This window comes from Macrotis lagotis, chromosome 3 (assembly GCF_037893015.1).
Source record: "Macrotis lagotis isolate mMagLag1 chromosome 3, bilby.v1.9.chrom.fasta, whole genome shotgun sequence".
Taxonomy (NCBI): Eukaryota; Metazoa; Chordata; class Mammalia; order Peramelemorphia; family Peramelidae; genus Macrotis; species Macrotis lagotis.
Genome location: NC_133660.1, coordinates 7,665,843 through 7,687,498, shown reverse-complemented (window position 1 = coordinate 7,687,498; position 21,656 = coordinate 7,665,843). Strand labels below are relative to the sequence as shown.

At 36.7% G+C, this 21,656-nt stretch overlaps 1 protein-coding gene across 1 annotated transcript in view; it reads left to right on the top strand.

Moving 5' to 3' along the window:
• Positions 1 to 21,656, top strand: part of STPG2 (sperm tail PG-rich repeat containing 2) — a 405,935-nt gene that overhangs the window by 126,049 nt on the left and 258,230 nt on the right. The window contains exon 9 of the mRNA XM_074228044.1: positions 18,457 to 18,616. Coding sequence (XP_074084145.1) covers positions 18,457 to 18,616 — 160 coding nt within the window. The remainder of the gene's footprint in view (positions 1 to 18,456; positions 18,617 to 21,656) is intronic.

Sequence of the window (21,656 nt, the reverse complement as noted above, 5' to 3'; positions counted from 1 at the left end):
TGAGAGACTATATAGAGAAGGGGAAAAAAGAGAAGAGGTCTAAGGACACTTTGACCTGTAACCAGATTAGGATATATAAACAGTTTAGGTTTTTATTCTCAAAACTGTAAATTATTATTAGTTTGTTACACTTTAATGGCATAATAAAAGAAAAGAAATGAATACTGTCCTATCACCAATATATACTCATATATCTTCATAATACACATATTGAAATCACCAGTTCAATCCCTATTTATCAATTTGCTCATAAATTTCTTAATATTTTCCTTCTGAGTAATGATATTATTTCCAATGAATGTTGAGATGTTTTCAGATCTCATCTCCAGACTGACTACTTCTAGTTCAGTGGTTAAAGTTCCTGCCAAGACCAACTCCTATTCACTGCTAACTTGAAAACAATGAGAAAGGTATCTAGTGAAGCATATAATAATCAACTAGAATGTGTATAGATAATAAGGAAGAGAATATTCTAGAATCATAGTCACTAAGGCAAAGTTCTGGGAAGGGCACATGGTATTGATGAGGAAAGCAATGGTCTTTGGACTCCCAATCCATATTTTTCTTTTTTTTAATTTAAATTTATTTTTATTAAAGATGTTATTTGAGTTTTACATTTTCCCCCAATCTTGCTTCCCTCTCCCTCCCCCCCATAGAGAGCACTCTGTCAGTCTTTACTTTGTTTCCATGTTGTATCTTGATCCAAATTGGATGTGATGAGAGGGAAATCATATCCTTAAAGAGAAGAGAAGTCTAAGAGGTAACAAGATCAGACAACAAGCTATCTGTTTTTTTTTTCTAAATTAAAGGGAATAGTCCTTGCACTTTGTTCAAACTTCACAGCTCCTTATCTGGATACAGATGGTACTCTCCCCTGCAGACAGCCCAAAATTGTACCCGATTGTTGCACTGATGGAATGAGTGAGTCCTTCAAGCTTGAACATCACTCCCATGTTGCTGTTAGGGTGTATGGTGTTTCTCCGGCTCTGCTCATCTCACTCAACATCAGTTCATGCAAATCCCTCCAGGTTTCCCTGAAATCCCGTCCCTCCTGGTTTCTAATAGAACAATAGTGTTCCATGACATACATATACCACAGTTTGCTAAGCCATTTCCCAATTGAAGGACATTTACTGGATTTCCAATTCTTTGCCACCACAAACAGGGCTGCTATAAATATTTTTTGTACAAGTAATGTTTTTACCCTTTTCCTCATCTCTTCAGGGAATAGACCCAGTAGTGGTATTGCTGGGTCAAAGGGTATGCACATTTTTGTTGCCCTTTGGGCATAGTTCCAAATAGCTCTCCAGAAGGGTTGGATGAGTTCACAGCTCCACCAACAGTTTAATAGTGTCCCAGATTTCCCACATCTCTTCCAACAATGATCATTATCCTTCCTGGTCATACTGGCCAATCTGAGAGGTGTGAGGTGGTACCTCAGAGAAGCTTTAATTTGCATTTCTCTAATAATTAATGATTTAGAGCATTTTTTCATATGGCTATAGATTACTTTGATCTCCTCATCTGTAAATTGCCTTTGCCTATCCTTTGACCATTTGTCAATTGGGGAGTGGCTTTTTGTTTTAAAAATATGACTCAGTTCTCTGTATATTTTAGAAATGAGTCCTTTGTCAGAATCATTAGTTGTAAAGATTGTTTCCCAATTTACGACATTTCTTCTGATCTTGGTTACATTGGTTTTATCTGTGCAAAACCTTTTTAATTTAATGTAATCGAAATCATCTAATAGGATTTTGGTGATGTTCTCCAACTCTTCCTTAGTCATAAACTGCTCCCCTTTCCATAGATCTGACAGGTAGACTAGTCCTTGATCTTCTAATTTGCTTATAGTATTGTTTTTTATGTCTATGTCCTGTAACCATTTGGATCTTATCTTGGTAAAGGGTGTGAGGTGTTGGTCTAATCTAAGTTTCTTCCATACTAACTTCCAATTTTCCCAGCAATTTTTATCAAAGAGGGAGTTTTTATCCCAACGGCCAGACTCTTTGGGTTTATCAAACAGCAGCTTACTATAGTCATCTTCTGCTTTTACACCTAGTCTATTCCACTGGTCCACCACTCTATTTCTTAGCCAATACCAAACAGTTTTGATGACTGATGCTTTATAATATAATTTTAGATTGGGTAGGGCTAAGCCACCTTCTTTTGCACTTTTTTTTTTCATTAAGCTCCTGGCAATTCTTCACTTTTTATTTCTCCATATGAATTGACTTACAATTTTTTCTAACTCATTAAAGTAATTTTTTGGAATTTTGATGGGTAGGGCACTAAACAGATAGTTTAGTTTTGGTAGAATTGCCATTTTTATTATATTAACTCTATCTATCCATGAGCAGTTGATATTTGCCCAGTTATTTAAATCCAATTTAATTTGTGTGAGTAGTGTTTTATAATTGTTTTCAAAAAGATTCTGAGTCTGTCTTGGCAAATAGACTCCCAAATATTTTATATTGTCTGAGGTTACTTTGAATGGGATTTCTCTTTCTAGCTCTTCCTGCTATATCTTGCTAGACATATATAGGAAAGTTGAGAATTTATGAGGGTTTATTTTATAACCTGCAACTTTGCTAAAATTGCTAATTGTTTCCAGTAGTTTTTTAGATGATTTCTTGGGATTCTCTAGGTAGACCATCATGTCATCTGCAAAGAGTGAGAGTTTTGTCTCTTCCTTCCCAATTCTAATTCCTTTAATTTCTTTATCTTCTCTAATTGTTGCTGCTAACATTTCTAATACAATATTAAATAGTAGTGGTGATAATGGGCATCCTTGTTTCACCCCTTGATCTTACTGGGAATGGCTCTAGCCTCTCCCCATTGAATATAATGCTTGTTGATGGTTTCAGATAGATACAGTCCATTTATTCCTACACTCTCTAGTGTTTTTAATAGGAATGGATGCTGTATTTTGTCAAAAGCTTTTTCAGCATCTATTGATATGATCATATGATTCCTGATAGGTTTGTTGTTGATATAATTGAGTATACTAACAGTTTTCCTAATATGGAATAAATCCTACTTGATCATAATGTATTATCCTAGTGATCACTTGTTGTAATCGTTTTGCTAAGATTTTATTTAGGATTTTTGCATCTATATTCATCAGGGAGATAGTTCTATAATTTTCTTTCTCTATTTTAACTCTTCCTGGTTTAGGTAACAGTACCATATTGGTTTCGTAGAAAGAGTTAGGTAGAGTTCCATCTTTCCCTATTTTTCCAAAGAGTTTATATAGGATTGGAATCAATTGTTGCTTAAATGTTTGGTAGAATTCACTCTTGAATCCATCAGGCCCTGGAGATTTTTTTTTTTAGGGAGTTCAGTAATGGCTTGCTGAATTTCTTTTTCTGAGATAGGGTTGTTTAGGTATTTAATCTCTTTTTCATTTAACCTGGGCAACTTATATTTTTGTAAATATTCATCCATTTCACTTAGATTATCAAATTTATTGGCATAGAGTTGGGCAAAATAGTTTTGAATTATTACTGTAATTTCCTCCTCATTGGTGGTGAGTTTACCTTTTTCATTTATGATACTAGCAATTTGGTTTTCTTCTTTCTTTTTTTTAATCAAATTGACCAGAGGTTTATCAATTTTATTGGTTTTTTCATAATACCAACTTTTGGTTTTATTTATTAATTCAATAATTTTTTTGCTTTCAATTTTATTAATTTCTCCTTTAATTTTTAGAATTTCTAATTTGGTACTTAATTGGGGATTTTTGATTTGTTCTTTCTCTAATTTTTTTAGTTGCATGTTTAGTTCATTGATTTCCTCTTTCTCCAATTTATTCATATAAGCATTTAGAGCTATAATATATCCCCTGAGAGTTGCTTTGAATGAATCCCATACATTTTGGTATGTTGTTTCATTATTATCATTATCTAGGATAAAATGGTTAATTCTTTCTATAATTTGTTTTTTGGTCCACTCATTTTTTAAAATGAGGTTATTCAGTTTCCAATTTGTTCTGGGTCTGTATCTCCTTGGCCCTGTATTGCATATAACTTTTATTGCATTGTGATCTGAGAAAGATGTATTCACTATTTATGCCTTTCTGCAGTTGATCATTAGGTTTTTATGTCCTAGTACATGGTCAATTTTTGTGTAAGTTCCATGTACTGCAGAGAAAAAGGTATATTCCTTCCTATCCCCATTCGGTTTCCTCCATAAGTCTACCATATCTAATTTTTCTAACAATCTATTTACCTCCCTAATTTCTTTCTTGTTTGTTTTATGATTCGATTTATCTAGATCTGATAGCGGGAGGTTGAGGTCTCCCACTAGTAGAGTTTTGCTGTCTATGTCTTCCTGTAATTCTTTCAGCTTCTCCTCTAAGAATTTGGGTGCCCCGGGGCAGCTAGGTGGCACAGTGGATAAAGCACTGGCCCTGGTGTCAGGAGTACCTGGGTTCAAATCCGGTCTCAGACACTTAATAATTACCTAGCTGTGTAGCCTTGGGCAAGCCACTTGACCCCATTTGCCTAGCAAAAAAAAAACTAAAAAAAAAAAAAAGAATTTGGGTGCTGTCCCACTGGGTGCATATATATTCAATATTGAAATGACATTATTGTCTATGGTACCTTTTAGGAGGATAAAGTTTCCTTCCTTATCTCTTTTAATGCTATCTATTTTTGTTGCTGCTTTATCTGATATAAGGATTGCTACTCCTGCTTTTTTTACTTCAGCTGAAGCAAAATATATTTTGCTCCAACCTTTTACTTTTACTCTATATGTATCTCTCTGCTTCAAATGAGTTTCTTGTAAGCAGCCTATTGTAGGATTCTGGTTTTTAATCCACTCTGCTATTTGCTTAAGTTTTAAGGGAGAGTTCATCCCATTCACATTCAAGGTTATGATTACTAATTCTTTATTGCCCTCTGTGCTATCTTCCCTCTGTTTGTATTTTTCCCCATACCCCACTTTTATCCATATTCCCCAGTCTTTTGTTTCTGAAAACCACCCCCTTCTGTGTTTTTGCCCTCCTATATCACACCCTCCCCTTTCTTTCCCCTTTCCCTTTTTCCCTTTTCCCTTCCCTTACTTTTGTTATTTCCCCTTATTTCCCCCACTCCCCTTCCCCTTTCTCCATCCCCCCTTCCCTTTTCCCTTTTTAATACTTGAAAGGTTAGATGTTTTATAAGTTAACTGAGTATGTGTAGGTTGACTTTAAGCCAAATCTGATGAGAAGATTCAGGTGTTTCTCCTCTGCTCCCTTCTTCCCCTCTATTACCATAGGTTTTTTGTACCTCTTAGTGTAATGAGATTTACCCCATTCAATCCCCTCCCTCCTCCCGTCTCTTTCCTGTCCCCCTTTTTAGGGTGGTAGTGTTTTTTTTTTTTAGATCCTTCTAAGTTATAGAAAATTCTGAGTAACTGTCCCTTCTAGTTATATACATTCTGTCAAATAGAGTCAAAATTCCTGAGAGTTATTAGAGTCTTTCTCCCAAGTGGGGTTAAAGCCAGTTACATCCCATTGGATAGTAGTCTCATGGATAGGTCATGAATGTCCATCATTTCTGGCTAGGTGTATTCTCTCTGTTAGAGTTACATTTCTCAAGGTTTATGAGAATCTTTTTTTTTTACCCCCATGCTGGGGTTTAGCCAATTTCAATTTACTAGATTGCATTTTTTTTCTTTTACTGCCACCCCCCCTTTTTTTTAACCTTTTCATGTGTCTCTTGAACCTCCTGTTTGATGTCCAAATTTTCTGTTAGCTCTGGTCTTTTCATCAGAAATTTTTGGAATTCTTCCATTTCGTTAAATGTCCATCTTTTTCCCTGGAAGAGAAGGCTCAGCTTTGCAGGAAAGTAGATTCTTGGCTGCATTCCAAGCTCCCATGCTCTTCGAAATATCTCGTTCCAGGCTGCCCTTCGATCCCTTAAAGTTGATGCAGCCAGGTCCTGCGTGATCCTTACTGTGGCTCCTTGATATTTAAATTGTTTCTTTCTGGCTGCTTGCAGGATTTTCTCTTTTATCTGATAGTTCTGAAGTTTGGCCACAACATTCCTTGGTGTTTTCATTTTAGGATCTTTTTCTGGTGGGGATAGATGTACTCTCTCAATAACTACTTTGCCCTCTGATTCCATGATATCAGGGCAGTTTTCCATCACTAGATCCTGTAATATTAAGTCCAGGCTTTTTTTCTCTTCAATGTTTTCAGGGAGTCCTATAATTTTCAGGTTGCCCCTCCTCGATCTATTCTTGAGGTCAGTGGTTTTGTTTATGAGGTATTTTACATTTGCTTCTATTCTTTCTATTTTTTGATTTTGTTTAACTAACTCTTGCTGTCTCATTGAGTCATTAGTTTCTGTAGATGCCATTATTTTTTTGGGGGAGTTTTCTTCATTAACCTTTTGCAACTCCTTTTCCAGTTGGTCAATTCTACTTTTGAAAGAGCTTTCCATTTGACCAATTGAGGTTTTGAGAGAATTAATTTCTTTTTGCATTTGCTCGTTTGAGGATCTGAGAGAATTATTCTCATTTTGTAATTGTCCAATTGATGATCAGAGAGATTTATTCTCCTTTTGTGTTTGTCCAATTGTACTTTCTAAGGTATTAATTGTCTCCCCCAAATTGTTAAGCTCCTTCCTTATTTCTTCAAGGAAGTTTTTCTGTGCTGGAGACCAGATTGTATTCTCCTCAGAGGTTCCAGGTCTCTCTGGGTTGGGGTCTTTCCCTTCCAGGAATTTTTCTATGGATCCGCCTTTCGGCTGACCCTTCTTCATTATGCTAAGACCTTGAGTTGGGGTGGGGCTCGTTCACCTGGGCTTGAGATCGCTGAAGGCTTTACTGAGTGCAGTTTTGTCTGGCTGGCTAGTAGGAGTTGCTGGTTGTCCTCCCTGGAGTGTCTGTGACCTCGGTTGGGAGGCCTTCTCCCTTTACCGGAAGGCAGGAGTTGGAACTATTGAATTCTTTTGCCTTCAATCAATGGTGGGCTTTACCCTGGCCTGAGGTCATTCCTCAGCTGGGCTGGTTCTTTTGCTCACACACCTGGGCCTGAGGCAGAAGTAATTTGCCTTTGTTTGAGGAGAAGCCTCTGTGCAATGGAGACGTGCCCTCAGAGTTTCTCAGACCCAAGAAGCCTAGGGATGGTGTCTTCCGTTCTCCTGCACCAGAATACTTCCCCCAGCCTGGTCCTGGAGCTCCAGGGGGACAGCACCAACTCCAGCGCCTCTGCTTCCCCGTGGACCCAAGCCCCTTTTGTCCAGCCCCACTGCTGATCCAGCAGGTCCGCTCTGGGGCCCTCAGACTCCAGCTTCCAATTCAGCTGTTAATCTGGCTGATCCGGGGAAGATCCTCCTTTGGAGCCTGGACTCACCTGCCCGGATTTGTCCAAGGCTGCTATGGGAGACAAATCCTGAGGTAGCTGTTCTTCTGGCTTTTCTTTCTGGGTTTTCTGGATTGGAATTCTTTTAAGAGGTTTGTTTCATGTGATAGATGGGGAAGAACCAATGCATATTTTTCAAATACTCATTGTGAAGAATGGTGGGCAAAAGTCATTATTTAAATGTCTCTGTCTCTGTCTCTCTCACTTTTGCTATCTCTGTCTTTCTCTCTCCATGTATAGTTTAATTTGAAAAGTTAAATGCACATATGCTCTGACTCCATTATATAAAGGCATAGTATCAATGAAGGTCCAGGAGAGCAGATAACCCACAAAATCTCCCTTTCCTGAGTGACCAAAGCAGATTTTCTTGTCTGTGATAAACACCTTGGGAAACATGTGAAAAAAGTTCTCTTTATTAGTGTCACCACATTCTTGTAACCTATATGCATACTTACAGTGGGAAAATATGAATGTGCCTGAACAAACAGATTTTGAATAAAAGAATGAAAGTGGAGAAGTATGCCATGCCAGGCATTCTTGATGTCCTGAACTGTATTCTAGAGAGTTATTAGTTTTCAACATTGAACTTATTGGATAAGTAAAACTGGACCCCATTAGAAGAGAAGTACAATAAAAGACGTTTTCTGCCCAAGTTGATTTTAATAATTTAAGCATATGCCCCGAGGTGTCATGGAAACAGTTACTATTTTTCAATGCTTATGGTGAAAGTGGTTGAAGATAATAGCTCTGTAGAATTGTTGTTGTACCTGGGTTACCTCACCATCTTAGAAAAAATCCTGGAAGCACACGAAGAAAGACTAATGGAAATCTTGGATTGGCTATAAGAGTTGTTTGAAGATGTTGAATTGCAGGTGTCAGTTTTGTAGAACTTATGTCAAATATATCTATATTTCATAACTCCATAGCAAAATTTAAGCACTGAGCCAAAGAGACTCAAGTGTTCCTGAGTGACCAAATTAAAAACAAAACAAAACAAACAAAAAACCAAGAAACCAAACAAACCAAAAAAAAAGCTTACAAGTTCATAAGCTAGTTTTAGTCAATTGGTTCTTTTCTTCATTATTGAAGACCAAAATGACATCACTATGTTTGAGACAAATGGCAGTATATCTGACTGTGGATATCAGACCAATACAAACTCAGAATGCTCTACCACAGGTAGGGCACAAATAGTCTGTGTGAATATCTGAGGTGCATACTCTGAGCTGTTTCAATTTTGCCTACCTCATAGCACACCATGTTGAGTGATCTTGTGCCAATGTCTCCCATGTACAATCAATTCTAAAGTTATTTTTATGATTGATTTATTTTCACAGTATTACAATAATCCTGTTGTGAAAGTAAACATAACCCCTCTCCCAAAAGATGAGAAACCTTGAGAGAAATGAAGTGAGAAAAAAAGTGTACTTCAGTCTGTTTTCAGGTATCATCACCTCTGTCTCTGGGATGGGTTGCATTCTTTATCATAAATCCATCAGAGAATTTGCTTCATTATCTTTTCTCACTGTTTCTATTATTAACTGCATTACCTTCTATTCTATTCCTCCCCACTCCCATTTATTCTATTCCCTCACTCCTTTCAACCTGTCCTTCCTCTGGAGTGTGTTGTATCTGACTACCCTCTTCCATGAGCTTCCCTCTCTTCTATCACTTACTTCCCCTTCCCCAATCCCATCCCTTTCTTCTCATTTTTCCTCTAGAGTAAGATAGATTTCTATACCCTATTGAGTATGTTTCCTCTCCAAACCATTTCTGATGAGAATGAAGATTGACTCATTACCTCTCACCTTCCACCTTCTTGCAAAAGCATTTTCTTGATTCTTTTATGTGAAGTATCTTAGTCCATTCTACCTCTCTTTTCCCTTTCTCCCAGTACTTTCCTTTATCACCCATTGACTATCTTTTTATTATATCATATCATTATGTCCAGCTCCCTCCTGTGCCTTGTCTATACATGCTCCTTTTAACTGTTCTTATAAATGAGAAAGTTCATATGAGTTATCAGTATCTTCTTCTTCCCATGCAGGAATATATAGAGTTCAACATCATTAAGTTCCTCATAATTTGTCCTTCCAGTTCACCCTCTCTGTGCTTCACTTGAGTCTTCACTTGGAGATTAAACTTTCAGTTCAGTTCTGGTCATTTCAACAGGAGAGTTTCATTGATTGTCCATCCTTTTCCCTCAAGGAGGATATTTAGTTTTGCTGGGTAGTTTAACTGATGCTTGGCTGCAATCCAAGTTTTTTTTACCTTCTAGTATATCTCATTCCAAACCCTATGAGCCCTTGATGTAGAAGCTGCTATAATGCCACAGTAGTTGAATTGTTTCTTTCTGGTTGTATTTTCTTTTTGACTTGGGAGTTTTGGTATTTGACCAATATTCCTGGGAGTTTATTTTTTGGGTGTATCTCTTTCAGGAGGTGATTGGTGGATTCCCTCAATTTCTATTTTACCCTCTGCTTCTGGTATCTCAGGGCAATTTTGCTGGATTATTTCTTGACAAATGAAATCTAGGCTATTTTCCTGGTCATGACTTTCAGTTAACCCAATAAATTTTAAATTATCTCTCCTGTATCTATTTTCTAGGTCAATTGTTTTTCCAACAAGATATTTCACATTTTCTTCTTGTTTTTCATTCTTTTGGTTTTGTTTTTTTTGTTTCTTGATTTCTTACAAAGTCATCAGCTTCCTTTAGCTCCCTTCTACATTTGAAGGAGTTATCTTCATCAGAGAACTTTTTTTATCTCCTTTTTCAACTAGCCAATTCTGCTTTTTAAGGCATTCTTATCCTCATTTACCTTTTGGATTGCTTTTTCCATTTGACCCAAATTGGGTCAAACATGTTTCTGTTAACATTTTATTTTATTCAGTATTTTTTTTTGTTATCTCCTTCGCCAAGTTGCTGATTTGATTTTTCATGATTTACTTGCATCACTCTCATTTCTCTTCCCAATTTTTCCTCTACTTGCCTTACTTGCTTTTTAGTCTTTTTTGAACTCTTCTATAACCTGAGACCATTTCCTATCTCTCTCTTAGAGGCTTTGGATACAAATGCCGTGACTTTTTCATATTCTGAATATATGTTTTGATTCCCTATGGGACCAAAGTTATTTTCTATGGTCAGGTTCTTTTTGTTATATTCTCATTTCCTCAATCTATGAGATTGAGGTTTTTTGGAACACCCCCCCCCCCCCTCCGCCCAGGGACCACAATTCCTTCAAGGTCTTATGTGAGACTGATTGCTCTCCTGGCCTGTGCTCTGGTCTATGGATGATCACAAGCATTCTCCTCTGCCTTGGACCAGTGAGGAGGGTCCCTGCTTTTCTATGGTATATGGGGACTCAGACTGGGCCCTAGATCCGAATATGTGCAAAGCAGCAGAGTCCTTACCCTGGGATAGCAGAGACCTCTTCAGTCTCTTCCCATCCCCTTTACTGTCTGTGGGCTGAGTTTTCTGAAAGCAGTTGCTGGGTGGCTCTGCAGGTTCCTGTGGCAGGCCAGAGATAGGCATCATGCTCACTCTGGTGCAGCAGAGTTCTCTTGAAGACTCTCCAAGCTGTCCCTGGCCAAGATGTCTGAAAACTGCTCTTGCCACCTCAGACCCAGGAACCCCCTGGAACCCAGGCACCCCAGACTGTTCCTGGAAGGCTGGAGATGGTTTTCTTCAGCTTGGCACAGTTGCTATCCAGGCTGCACTTGACTGTGGTGAAACAGACCTTTACCATGGGTCAACTAAGTTGCCTTGGACTTGGAAATTGCTTCACTTAGTCTTTTCTGTGGGTCTTCCCCTCTAAAATATGATTGGAATCATAATTCTATGACTTTTGGAGCTTTTTGGGGGAAGTTTCTGGGAATTCCTGCCCTCATGCTGACATCTTGGCTCTGTACCCAAATTCTAAAGTTCTTAAGAGAAACCATCAGAATGTCTCAGTATCTCTTCTTCTGATTCCCTTGTGAGAGCTTCTCCTGTGTGAGTTCTCCATACAGTAGTCTTTTTGGCAAGGGTACCTCTGTCATTCTGACAACCTTTCCAGCCCATCGTGGTTGCCCTCTCTGTAGAACATTGCAACGCTGGGCAGTTTAGCTCCAGAAAAAAACCTTAGTGTCTGGTATCTTCTCCTGCCAGGTGATCTTCAGAATCTTCCTAAGACATTTTAAATGGGAAGTGATTCAGTTTCCTGATAATGGGGCTGGCAGACTGTCCAGGCATACAGCAATGTGGTCAGCTCTCTGTAGACCTTCAGTTTGATAGTCTAATACCTCTTCTCTCCCACATTTTCTTTCGGAGACTCCCAAACACTGAGCTAGCTCTGGCAATACATACATCAATCTCATTGTTAATGTGTACTTCCTTGGAAAGGACACTGCCAGGCTAAGTGATCTTGTCCATATCCATACTACTAAAAACTTTTCCATTTACTATAACTTATGGTTCCACATAGTTGAAGGTGTGGTACTGAATGATGGAATACCTGTATGTTCTTGGTCTTATTTGTTACACCAAAATTAGCACAAAGCATCAAAGAATCAATTCATACTTTGTTGCATCTCAGCTTCAGGAGCTACATTGAATATACAATCATCCGCAACAGAAGATCATGTATCAACACTTCCTCCATTTTGGTCTTGACTTGTAGCCTTTTCAAATTGAAGAATATACCATCAGTGCAGTACTGACCTTGATGCTGTGCTCATCCTTAGTGAAGGTGTTTAATAACATGACTGAAAATATGATGTTAAAATGCATGGGAGTAAGGACACAGCCTTGTTTCACTCCATTGATGACTGGGACATCTCAAGAACATCATCCACTATACAGAAACTGGACAAGTACACCATCATAAAGCTGTTGTGCAAAATGCTGTTGAACTTTTCTGGGCAACCAAATTTTCATTTAATTTTCCTTAAACCCTCATGACTGATGGTATCAAAGGCCTTGGACAGATCTCCAAATATTGTATACAGACTTTTATTCTCTTCCTGGCATTTTTCCTGGACTTATTGGGTAGCAAATACCTTATCGATTGTTCCTTGACCCTTTCTGAAGCCACATTGGCTCTCAGGAAGGTGACTATCTTCCAGGTGAAGGATCGATCTATTGACACGAACTCTGGCAAGAATCTCATTAGCAATGACAAAAGAAAAATAACCCTGTGATTGTCACAGGACAATCTATTCCATTTACCATCATAGAGATAGATGGAGGCATCCTTGAATTCTTGGGAATAATCTCTTCATGCTATATAATTTGTAAAATTTCAGTCAGCTTTTGAATGAGCAATGAGCCCCCATCTTGTAGATCTCAGAATAGAATCAGCAACATGTGTTTGCCACTTGAAAGGAGTCTAATGGTATTCAAAACCTCTTCTTCAGTTGAAACTTCAGTTTGGGACTTTACTTTGAGGTGAATAGTCAGTGGCAATTTACATTGATTGATGTTGATCTCTTAAGAACATTATGGAAGTGTTGTCTCAATGTGGATTCTATCAGCAGTGAGTAGTTGAGGTCTTTGGCCCCAAAATAGCTTTCAGAGTATCATAAAAGACCTTTAGTTTGTTACTATCTGCATAAAACTGAATGTCATCTGCCTTCTTACTGAACCAAGAGTACTGCATCTCTCTAAGCTTCATTTGTACTTTACTTTTGATGGAATCAAATGCTGCCTTCTTAGAAATGGTTGAACTATCCTTCTGGTAAACTCTGTGGAATTCTCATTTTCCAGTTATCATCTTCTGTATTTTCTCATCATTTTCAATCAAACCAGTTTTAATGTTTGTGAGTGTTCTGACCCAGATGAGCAAATGCAGTGCTGTATACCAGATCTCTGAAAGCTGCCCACTCTTTTTCTGCTCTGCTATTGCCAGCTGTGTGTTGGCTCAATTTTCCCTTCAAGTTGGCAACAAACTGTTCGCACTTAGATCAATACTCTAACCATTGGGCATTAATTCTTCTGATAGTCATTTTGCCTTGGGGCCATAGCTTTGGTTGAATGTTAATATTTAGCTTGGAGAAGATAAGTCTATGTTCAGCCCAGCACTCTATACCACACATGACCTTTGTCACTCTCACATCCTGTCTATCCCTTCTCTTACAATCACAGTAAGTTTCCATTGTCTACAATCTTGTGTGTGCTATGGGCATCAACATTTCTTAGATTCTCATAACCTTGCTAATTTCTTTTTAATCTTGAAATTATTGACAATGAACTCAAGCATCATAGTTTCTGTAAAAGCTCTTCTGAATGAACTTATGGATTCCTTCACTCAAATCTTCAGCCAAAACACAATGATGCTTACATGCCTCTACTGTTTTTCAATTTTTTTTGAGATCCCAGAGCATAAATTCAAGATTACAGGATCACTGAATCATGAATTTAGATATGGAAGGACCAGAGGTAACATGCTACCAAATTCTCTCCCCTTTTATATATGAGGAAATTTAAGTCTACTGAGGTTAAATGACTTGCCCAAGATCAAGGAGGTAGTAGGTAACAAAGTCAAGATTTAAATCTATAATGCCAAATTCAATACTTTCCAAAACACCATGCTGCTTTTCATCAAAACACAGAAGTGACTCAAATGTCCAAATAAACAAAAGTATGGGGTAAAGCCTGATATCATTATTTTCATGCTTTATAATTGCTGAATATTCAATTCACTGAGATTTCTGCTCAGGCCTTAAGATCCTTAGTACATTCAATAGTCAATCTCCTTGTGATGTAGTGCTAGTAAGATGTAGTGCTAGCCAGTTTGATGCCTATCAACACTTACTTCCTTGAATTTTCTCTCAAAATCTCTTAACTTGGTTAGACTGAATCATTGCAAGGAATTTATATGCAGAGAAATACTTTTGACACAATACTTTAACAACTATAGAAACTTTCTGGTTCCTAGTTGAATATGCCTCTTAATACTGGGAGAAAGAATCTATTACAACTAAGATGTAGCATTTGGACTTGTCTTTGTCACGCTCACATCCTGTTCGTTTCTTCTCCTTAAAATCACATAGTTTATTAGATGCTGATGATACCAATTTTGGCAACAGAGTATGGACATAGATATTGACAATTTATTGAAGCCATTTGTTAGTTGTCCTTAGGGCAATTAGTTAATATCTTGGATGAACAGGAGGAAAAGAGTAATGCTTGGTCACCAAAGTAGACTGACAAGTAGGATCAACTCATTACAGAGGGCTTGTTTGAGCTAGGGAATAGTTTTCAAGATGGCATTCCAATGAAGAAAACATTGTGTATTGGCAGCTGCTAGGAACATAACCAACTTTTTCTTCACCTGAGACAGACCTTGATCTTGAAAGGGTGACAGTCTAACCTAGAGTCAGCTCTACTTTCTTCTCTGCTGCTTCAAATATGGAGACTCTTAAGGTATAGGTACAGTTCATAGTGTCAGAGAATGCTGATGTGTTGTTTGAGTTATCTACCATTTAAGGTTTGGGAATGCTGTATCACAGATCATCAACCAACTCAAGTGGAGTGGTACAGGTAGTCAACAAATCCTAGAAATATCAGTAACAAGATTTTTTTAAAAGTAGGAAAAGTATTTAGCCACATTGCCAGATAAGATTAATATCTATGTATGTGATGTGCGTTTGGGATCTTATTGTGTTTGTTAGCTGTATTCTTTCATATGCAAAAATTATTGCATTTTTCTTGTTACTTTTTGATCTTTTAAGTTTATTTACTTATTGACCAAAGTTTGCATATTCTTGTGTTCATGACTATCATCCATGCTTTTATGAAATTTTTGTTGCTTTACTTAATTTAGAAATTTCTTTTAGCTCTAGAATTTGCTTATGCTCCAGTAGAAATGGATTTCTGTTACTATATTTGTGTGTCATATGTTCTACATATAATTTAGACTTGTTCTTTAAAACAACTGATCAAATGATAATTGTATTGCACTGTGTTTACTGAATAGAAGGTTTGTGTTGATGCTATATAACTGGCATTGTGATAACTATCCTAGATGTATTGCATTCTACTGTATATTATGATATTTATAATAATAATAATAACAATGTTTATGTAGCTTCTCAAAGTTTGCAAAGTATTTGCACATGTTATCTTGTTTATAGTGCCTGCCTCCAGATGTTCAGGTATACCTCATGTAATTTTTGTAGAGATCATAAAATCTCTGATGGAGCTTCTGCTTCAGATGATAATGATTGCTTTTCCCTGCCTAAAATTTCCAAAAGAAAATCTCATAGGCACCATAGAGAAAAAAAAAGTAATATGGAGCCGTCTGTAGGTCATATATCACAAATAGAGAGCATGATGTCACTATAATGTCTTACTGTGAAGGAAATCGAAAGAGAGTCACTGTGCATACTGAAGAAAACACCGCATAGAGATACTAGAAGCATGTTGGAGCATGGTCCTTAACAGTGACTGGTCTCTGAGGTATCCAGTAGAGGCTCTGTCTATCTGGAATCTTGAAGGACATTGATAAGTGCACAAAGGAGGATAAAGTAGCATCATTATAGGAGCTAAACTAAAAGCAATGAGCAAAGGTGAAAACCTTTTCATCTCTCTTTTTTTTTTTTTTTGAGAACCAAATGTTTGCTTGGGCCACAGTAGCCTGGGGAAAGCTAGATGCAAAAAAATAGAGTGAAATGGAGTGAGATTAAGACTTTGATCAAGACTGGTTCTGCTATTCAAGAGCTCTACTACTGTGTTTTAATTTTGGTACTTCTTTAATTAACATATAATGTAATCAAAGAAAGATGAAGATTTCATTAGACCGAGGACTGAGTCATAAGAGATTTATGAATGATCATTTTAGTTATTCATATTTCCAGAAAAAAGATCTGGAAAACCTTAGCTAGCAAAAACTGATTTTTCATACATGGACTAGGAATAAGATGGTATAATTGGAGTTTTGAGAACTTTTTTGGGGGGGAGTTAATACCAGAAACACCTTAGGGATTTTAACACTTTCATTTCTGGAAGTTCTTTTTTGGGACCATGTGGGCCTGATTAGCTAATCTTCCTACTTACCCACTTTTTCAGGAAGGTCCCAGCTATGCTTTACTTAACTTCCTACTCCCAGGTTTTCTTCTCAACCACCTTATAATTGAATATGGAACCTTCCTCCATTCCAGTTTTTGAAACAGGAACAAATCAGCTCTGCCATTTTTCCCTAGAAAATATGGGTCAACATAAATTTTCATATCACCCCACCCTCTATTTATTTATCTTTCTGGGTCAAATTATTCTTTATGTGAGCTGTCTTAGAATGAAAATCACTATAGGGAATGTACTCTTTGTTTTCATATTTGTATTCCTAGCACTTAGCATACTGCTGAATACCTAGTAAGAATTTAATAAAATTCTTTTTCTTTCATTCATTCTTTCATTCATAATTGATTATTACCATCCCCCTCAGTTTGTACATACTCAGTGAGTGATCTAGGACCTTTGTCCCTAACATTAAGCAGACATTTCAAATCATGGGTCCTAGAGATGTCAATAGATGTTCAAATTCAAGGCAATTCTATGGTTTCATCTTATATCTGCCAAGTTGGCAAAGATGACAAAAGAAGGGAATCATAAAAATTAGTGAGGTAGTGGAAAGACTGGTATAATAATATGCTTTTGGTAACATTATTATATTTATAGCATATTAATTTAAACATTATACAAAATAATTTGGAATATGCTAAGAAAGTGACTAAAATATCCTTACCCTTTGACCCAGAGAGCTCACTACTACTCCATGAAGGTCAGTGATAAAAAGGAAGGCCCTATGCACTAAAATCTATATAGCAAAAAACAAAAATAAGAAAACAAGTAGAAATTGGGAAATGAATGGCCAAACAAATACAATGTGTGACTGCAATGGAATTTTATTACACTGTCAAGATACAATGAATATGAAAGTCATAAAGAAGTATGGGAAGATGTATATGAACTGCTGCAAAGGGATGTAAACAGTATCAACAAAATTTTGCCCAATAACTACAAGCAACATAAATGAAAAGAATAATAGTAACAAATAAAATGAAACCCGATTGCTTTAAAATTAAATTGAGCAATTTTGATCCCAAAGGAGAAATATAAGAATATGCCTTCTTTACTTTTTTTTTGTAAAGATGGGAGGATATAAATGTAGAATCATATAACGTTGGATTTGGTTGATCTGTTGTTTAGTTTCTTTGAACTGTTTTTTTTTCTCTTTTTAATTTTTTTTGTAATAAAAAGATGACTCTCTGGGAAGGGGAAAGATGTAACAAATTTCAAACTATTTTATTCTTTAAAGAATAAAATAGTTTGAAGTTTGTTACTTTTAATAACAAGAAAAGGGTTTAGTTTATCTGGATTTGTTAACTATTACTTGATAATCAAGAATATTATTGAAATTCAAGGATCTGTTTAAAATTTTTATCTATAAGAACTAAATATTCTCTTTACTGTTATTTATTAGAATATGGGAATTTTAGTGTGTCATTTTTAGGTAAAAATGTTATATGGAGGCCAATAGACCATTTGGGGTAGGTTTCAAAGATTTGGTCTCCTTATACCAAATACTTAATGATTATATATAATGTTAAAATCAGGTTTCCTATGTTTATTGTGGAATACTAGTAAATTTCCAAGTGAAATGCTATTTGCTATTAATATAGTTATAAGTATAATATTCAGGTTGATACTACTGTTGATTTGTGAAGTCAGTGAATTATCGAAGCACTTTGTCAGAGAGATTTGAACTGGGGTTTATGTCCCAGTTACCTAATTTGACAATAAATACATGTACCTTCTTCTGCTTATTAATTGATGTGTAGTTATCATTGAGGTGTAGTTGTCATTGTTGTGATTATCTAGTAACACACAGAAACATTGCCTTGAATTTTCTTATAGAGTGTTGTTTTAATATTTGTGAAATATATTTCTTTTATATATAGCTAATTCTATCTAAATCTCTATGCTTATTTATTAATATACATAAGATATTAATATTTCTATATTTTCTTGACTACAGTTGCTATATATTAAGAAAGTTACTATTTTACCCATAAATTATCTAAATGTTCTACATCTTGTCATTGGCATATTTTCTACTCTGATTTACCAGAGATTTGTACCTGTGAAATCATTCACTCCAGCTCCTGGCACATATGATGAACATCGAACTGCTCTTGAGACCTTGAAAAAATTATCAGGATCCAAAAACACTCCTTTTGGTCAAACTGCTATTCGCTTCACACAGGACTCCAGTCTAGAGGATACTCCAGGTTAGCATTGATAACCTACCCATAGCAGGTTAATCATATCCAACTCAGTATTACTCACCTATGTTTAGGGAAAGACAGGTTTTTAACATTTTATTGACATTTGAACACCACAAGAATTTAAAAGTTAACTTGGCAGGTTGGCATTTTTAACAATGTAGCAAAAATTATGAATATGAAATTGTTCAAAAGCTCCATTCTTTATTAAAATTAGGAAAAATAACAGTAATAATAGGTAGCATTTATATTGTACCTTAAAGTTTGCAAAGTTTACAAATATTTTATTATTTTATCCTTACAAACACCCCAGGAGATAGGTGCTCTTATTACCCTCATTGGTCCATTGAGGGACCTGAGGCTTACAAAAATTAAGTGACTTGTCCCAGGTTTACCTAACAAAGGAAGTTTCTGAGGTCAGATGTGAACTCAGTTCTTCATCAGTTTAGGTCCACAGTTCTATTCCAATGCTACCTATCTACCTAAAGTGTCTACTGAATGGAAAAAAAGAGAACTCCTAAAAACTTAATAGCTTAGTGTTTTTAAATAATTGCAAACCATTTTTTTCCAGATATCTAAATGTGAAGATGAAGTAAAGGCATTCATTCTTCATCTTTTCTGAACTGACATTATATCACTCAGGCAAATATTTTTATCTTCTCTGGCTAGTCTCATTTGGACCTTTAAATAAAGACTTTGTCTATCAGAAGTAAGTTTTGACTTTGACATCTCTCATACACATATTTTAATTTTTTAAAAACATTTAGCTTTTTGTCTTATCCTAGTCATTTACAGAAAAACATAACTCCCTTGTCCCATTTCTGATTTGAACTCTCCTTTATGACAAGCAAACAAACTAACAAGTGATGCAGTGATTGTTTCTGACAATGTATACAGCATTCTGCTCTATGAGTCTTTTGGCTTGGTATGCACACATATTAATTGGATTTTCTTGTAGATTAAGGCTGACCATGCCAAGGAAATACTGTAGGCTCAATAGTGGAATAAGATGAAATATTTGTAGAAGATAAGACAGTTAACAAAAAAGCATATTTCCATGACCCTAACAGGGAAAGGCTATTTAACAAGGATATTCATTAAGGATCCCACAGTGATTGATCTGAGTACAGTTCTCCTGATTTTTGCTTTTCATGATGGTCTTCCAGTCAAACATCTGGGAGTAGCTGAAGATTTTCCTGAATTTTCTTTTACACAGGTGACCAGAAGAAATATCAAAGGCCTAAGCCTTTATCTGGTGATCTAATTGTATCTCTAGGATAGTTTCAGTGTCAGTTAACTAAAAATTAAGCCACACCACCCCTTGATAGCAAGTTCTTAAAAGAACATTCTAGAACATCTCCTGCCACTAAAGAAGTTATAGGTCTATTAGTGGAAATCCTGAACTTGAGGGTACCAGAGCATAGCTTAGATAGCATCAGGAGAAGAAAAACCAGATTAGCAAATAAAATAAAAGACAGCAAGCCAGGAAATTCCCCTGATAGAATAAGTAAATATGACAGGAGTAAGAGCAGAAATACTAGGCTTTCATCTCCCTGCTTCAAAAGGACTTTATCCTAGTTCTTGTTGGTTTTTCCCCATATGGCAAGGGATACCAATCTCTGCTATTTACAGTACATCCCTGATGTAAGGAAGTAATTGAAGCAGGAGCAGGACAAGGATGTCAGGACACTTCCCTTAGCAGGGTCTTTACTACTAAAACCACTCAAGTTACTTACCTTCCTAAGAACAGTCACCCCAGTTCCAGGGTCCCATCACTCACAATGTGATGCTTACCAGCCTCAGCACCTCTTCCTCCCAGGAGGCAGAAGAGGTAGTTAAATTTGAATACTTTAGACAACTCTTCTTGAGGTACTTGAGGTACTTCCCTCCCTAGGACTTGGGGAGATAGTGTGGCTTCCTCAATGTTCCAGGTTTCTTCAGTGCCACCCCACATTCATTTGAGCCCTCCCAAGGGAGGAGTTATTAAGTGACCACTAGGTACTGAACTGGTAGATTTCAGTGAGCACAGGGCATCTATGGGCCTGGGAGTGTTGCTACAGCTGCTACCATTGTGACCTGTATCATTTACCTGTCCTTTCACCTAGCAGTACCCCAGCCTGGACATTGCTACCCTATTGCTGCTTTGCACATTCCTTGAGTGTTGATGAGTTCAGAAATGTTCTTCTGTCAGTGGTCATCCTCTTAAATGCAATAAATTTATCCTGCTAATACTCAGTCTTGACTGAGGTATCTAGAAGTTCTCCTTGTCTTGAACCTACCCATAGCTGGTTAATCATGTCCACCGCAGTATTACTCACCTATGTTTAGGGAAAGGCAGGTTTTTAAAAAAGACACGAGTCTCTGACCTCTATGCTAGTATATGATATGATTTATTCCCCAACTATAGACAATTCACATCTCAATGAAGACTGAGTAGTGAAGTACACAGAAACTTCATCCATCTCTTCCTTGGAGTCCTAGAGAGAAAAGGACAGCTACATTTTACATTTGAGATTTCTCTTTTCAAACTTTTCTAAACCCTATTGTGGGGGTACATTTATTTATACCCCCAATTCTAGAAAGATGAATAAAAAACTAAAAGAGCACTCACTATAGAAAAATACTTCACAGATAAAGATGACAGCAATGCCATGTCTGAAGAAGGCAGTGAAAATTCTAGAAAGATTTCTGAGCTCCTGGGCACAAGATCAAATACTTTCCTCTCCAGTTCCTTCCTAGAACCTTATACTAAGCAATCTCCACAAAGCCAAATCATATAGTTTCTAGTGACCTCTGAACACATGTAACAAGTGGAAAAGGAGAGTGGGAAAAGGCAGAATATGTGCACAGGATCATACTCATATAACAAAGGAAAGCTTATTTCAGTTTTTATTAGTGAATTGTCCTTAAAGACATAAGATGTTTTTATATCAGCCTCTTATTACTGAATGGCCACCAATATTTTATTGTCTTAATCTTCTGGAATTGATAAGGGAAACCTGGTATGGAATCATCATTGCCAATGACATTAGTAAATCATCAGAAA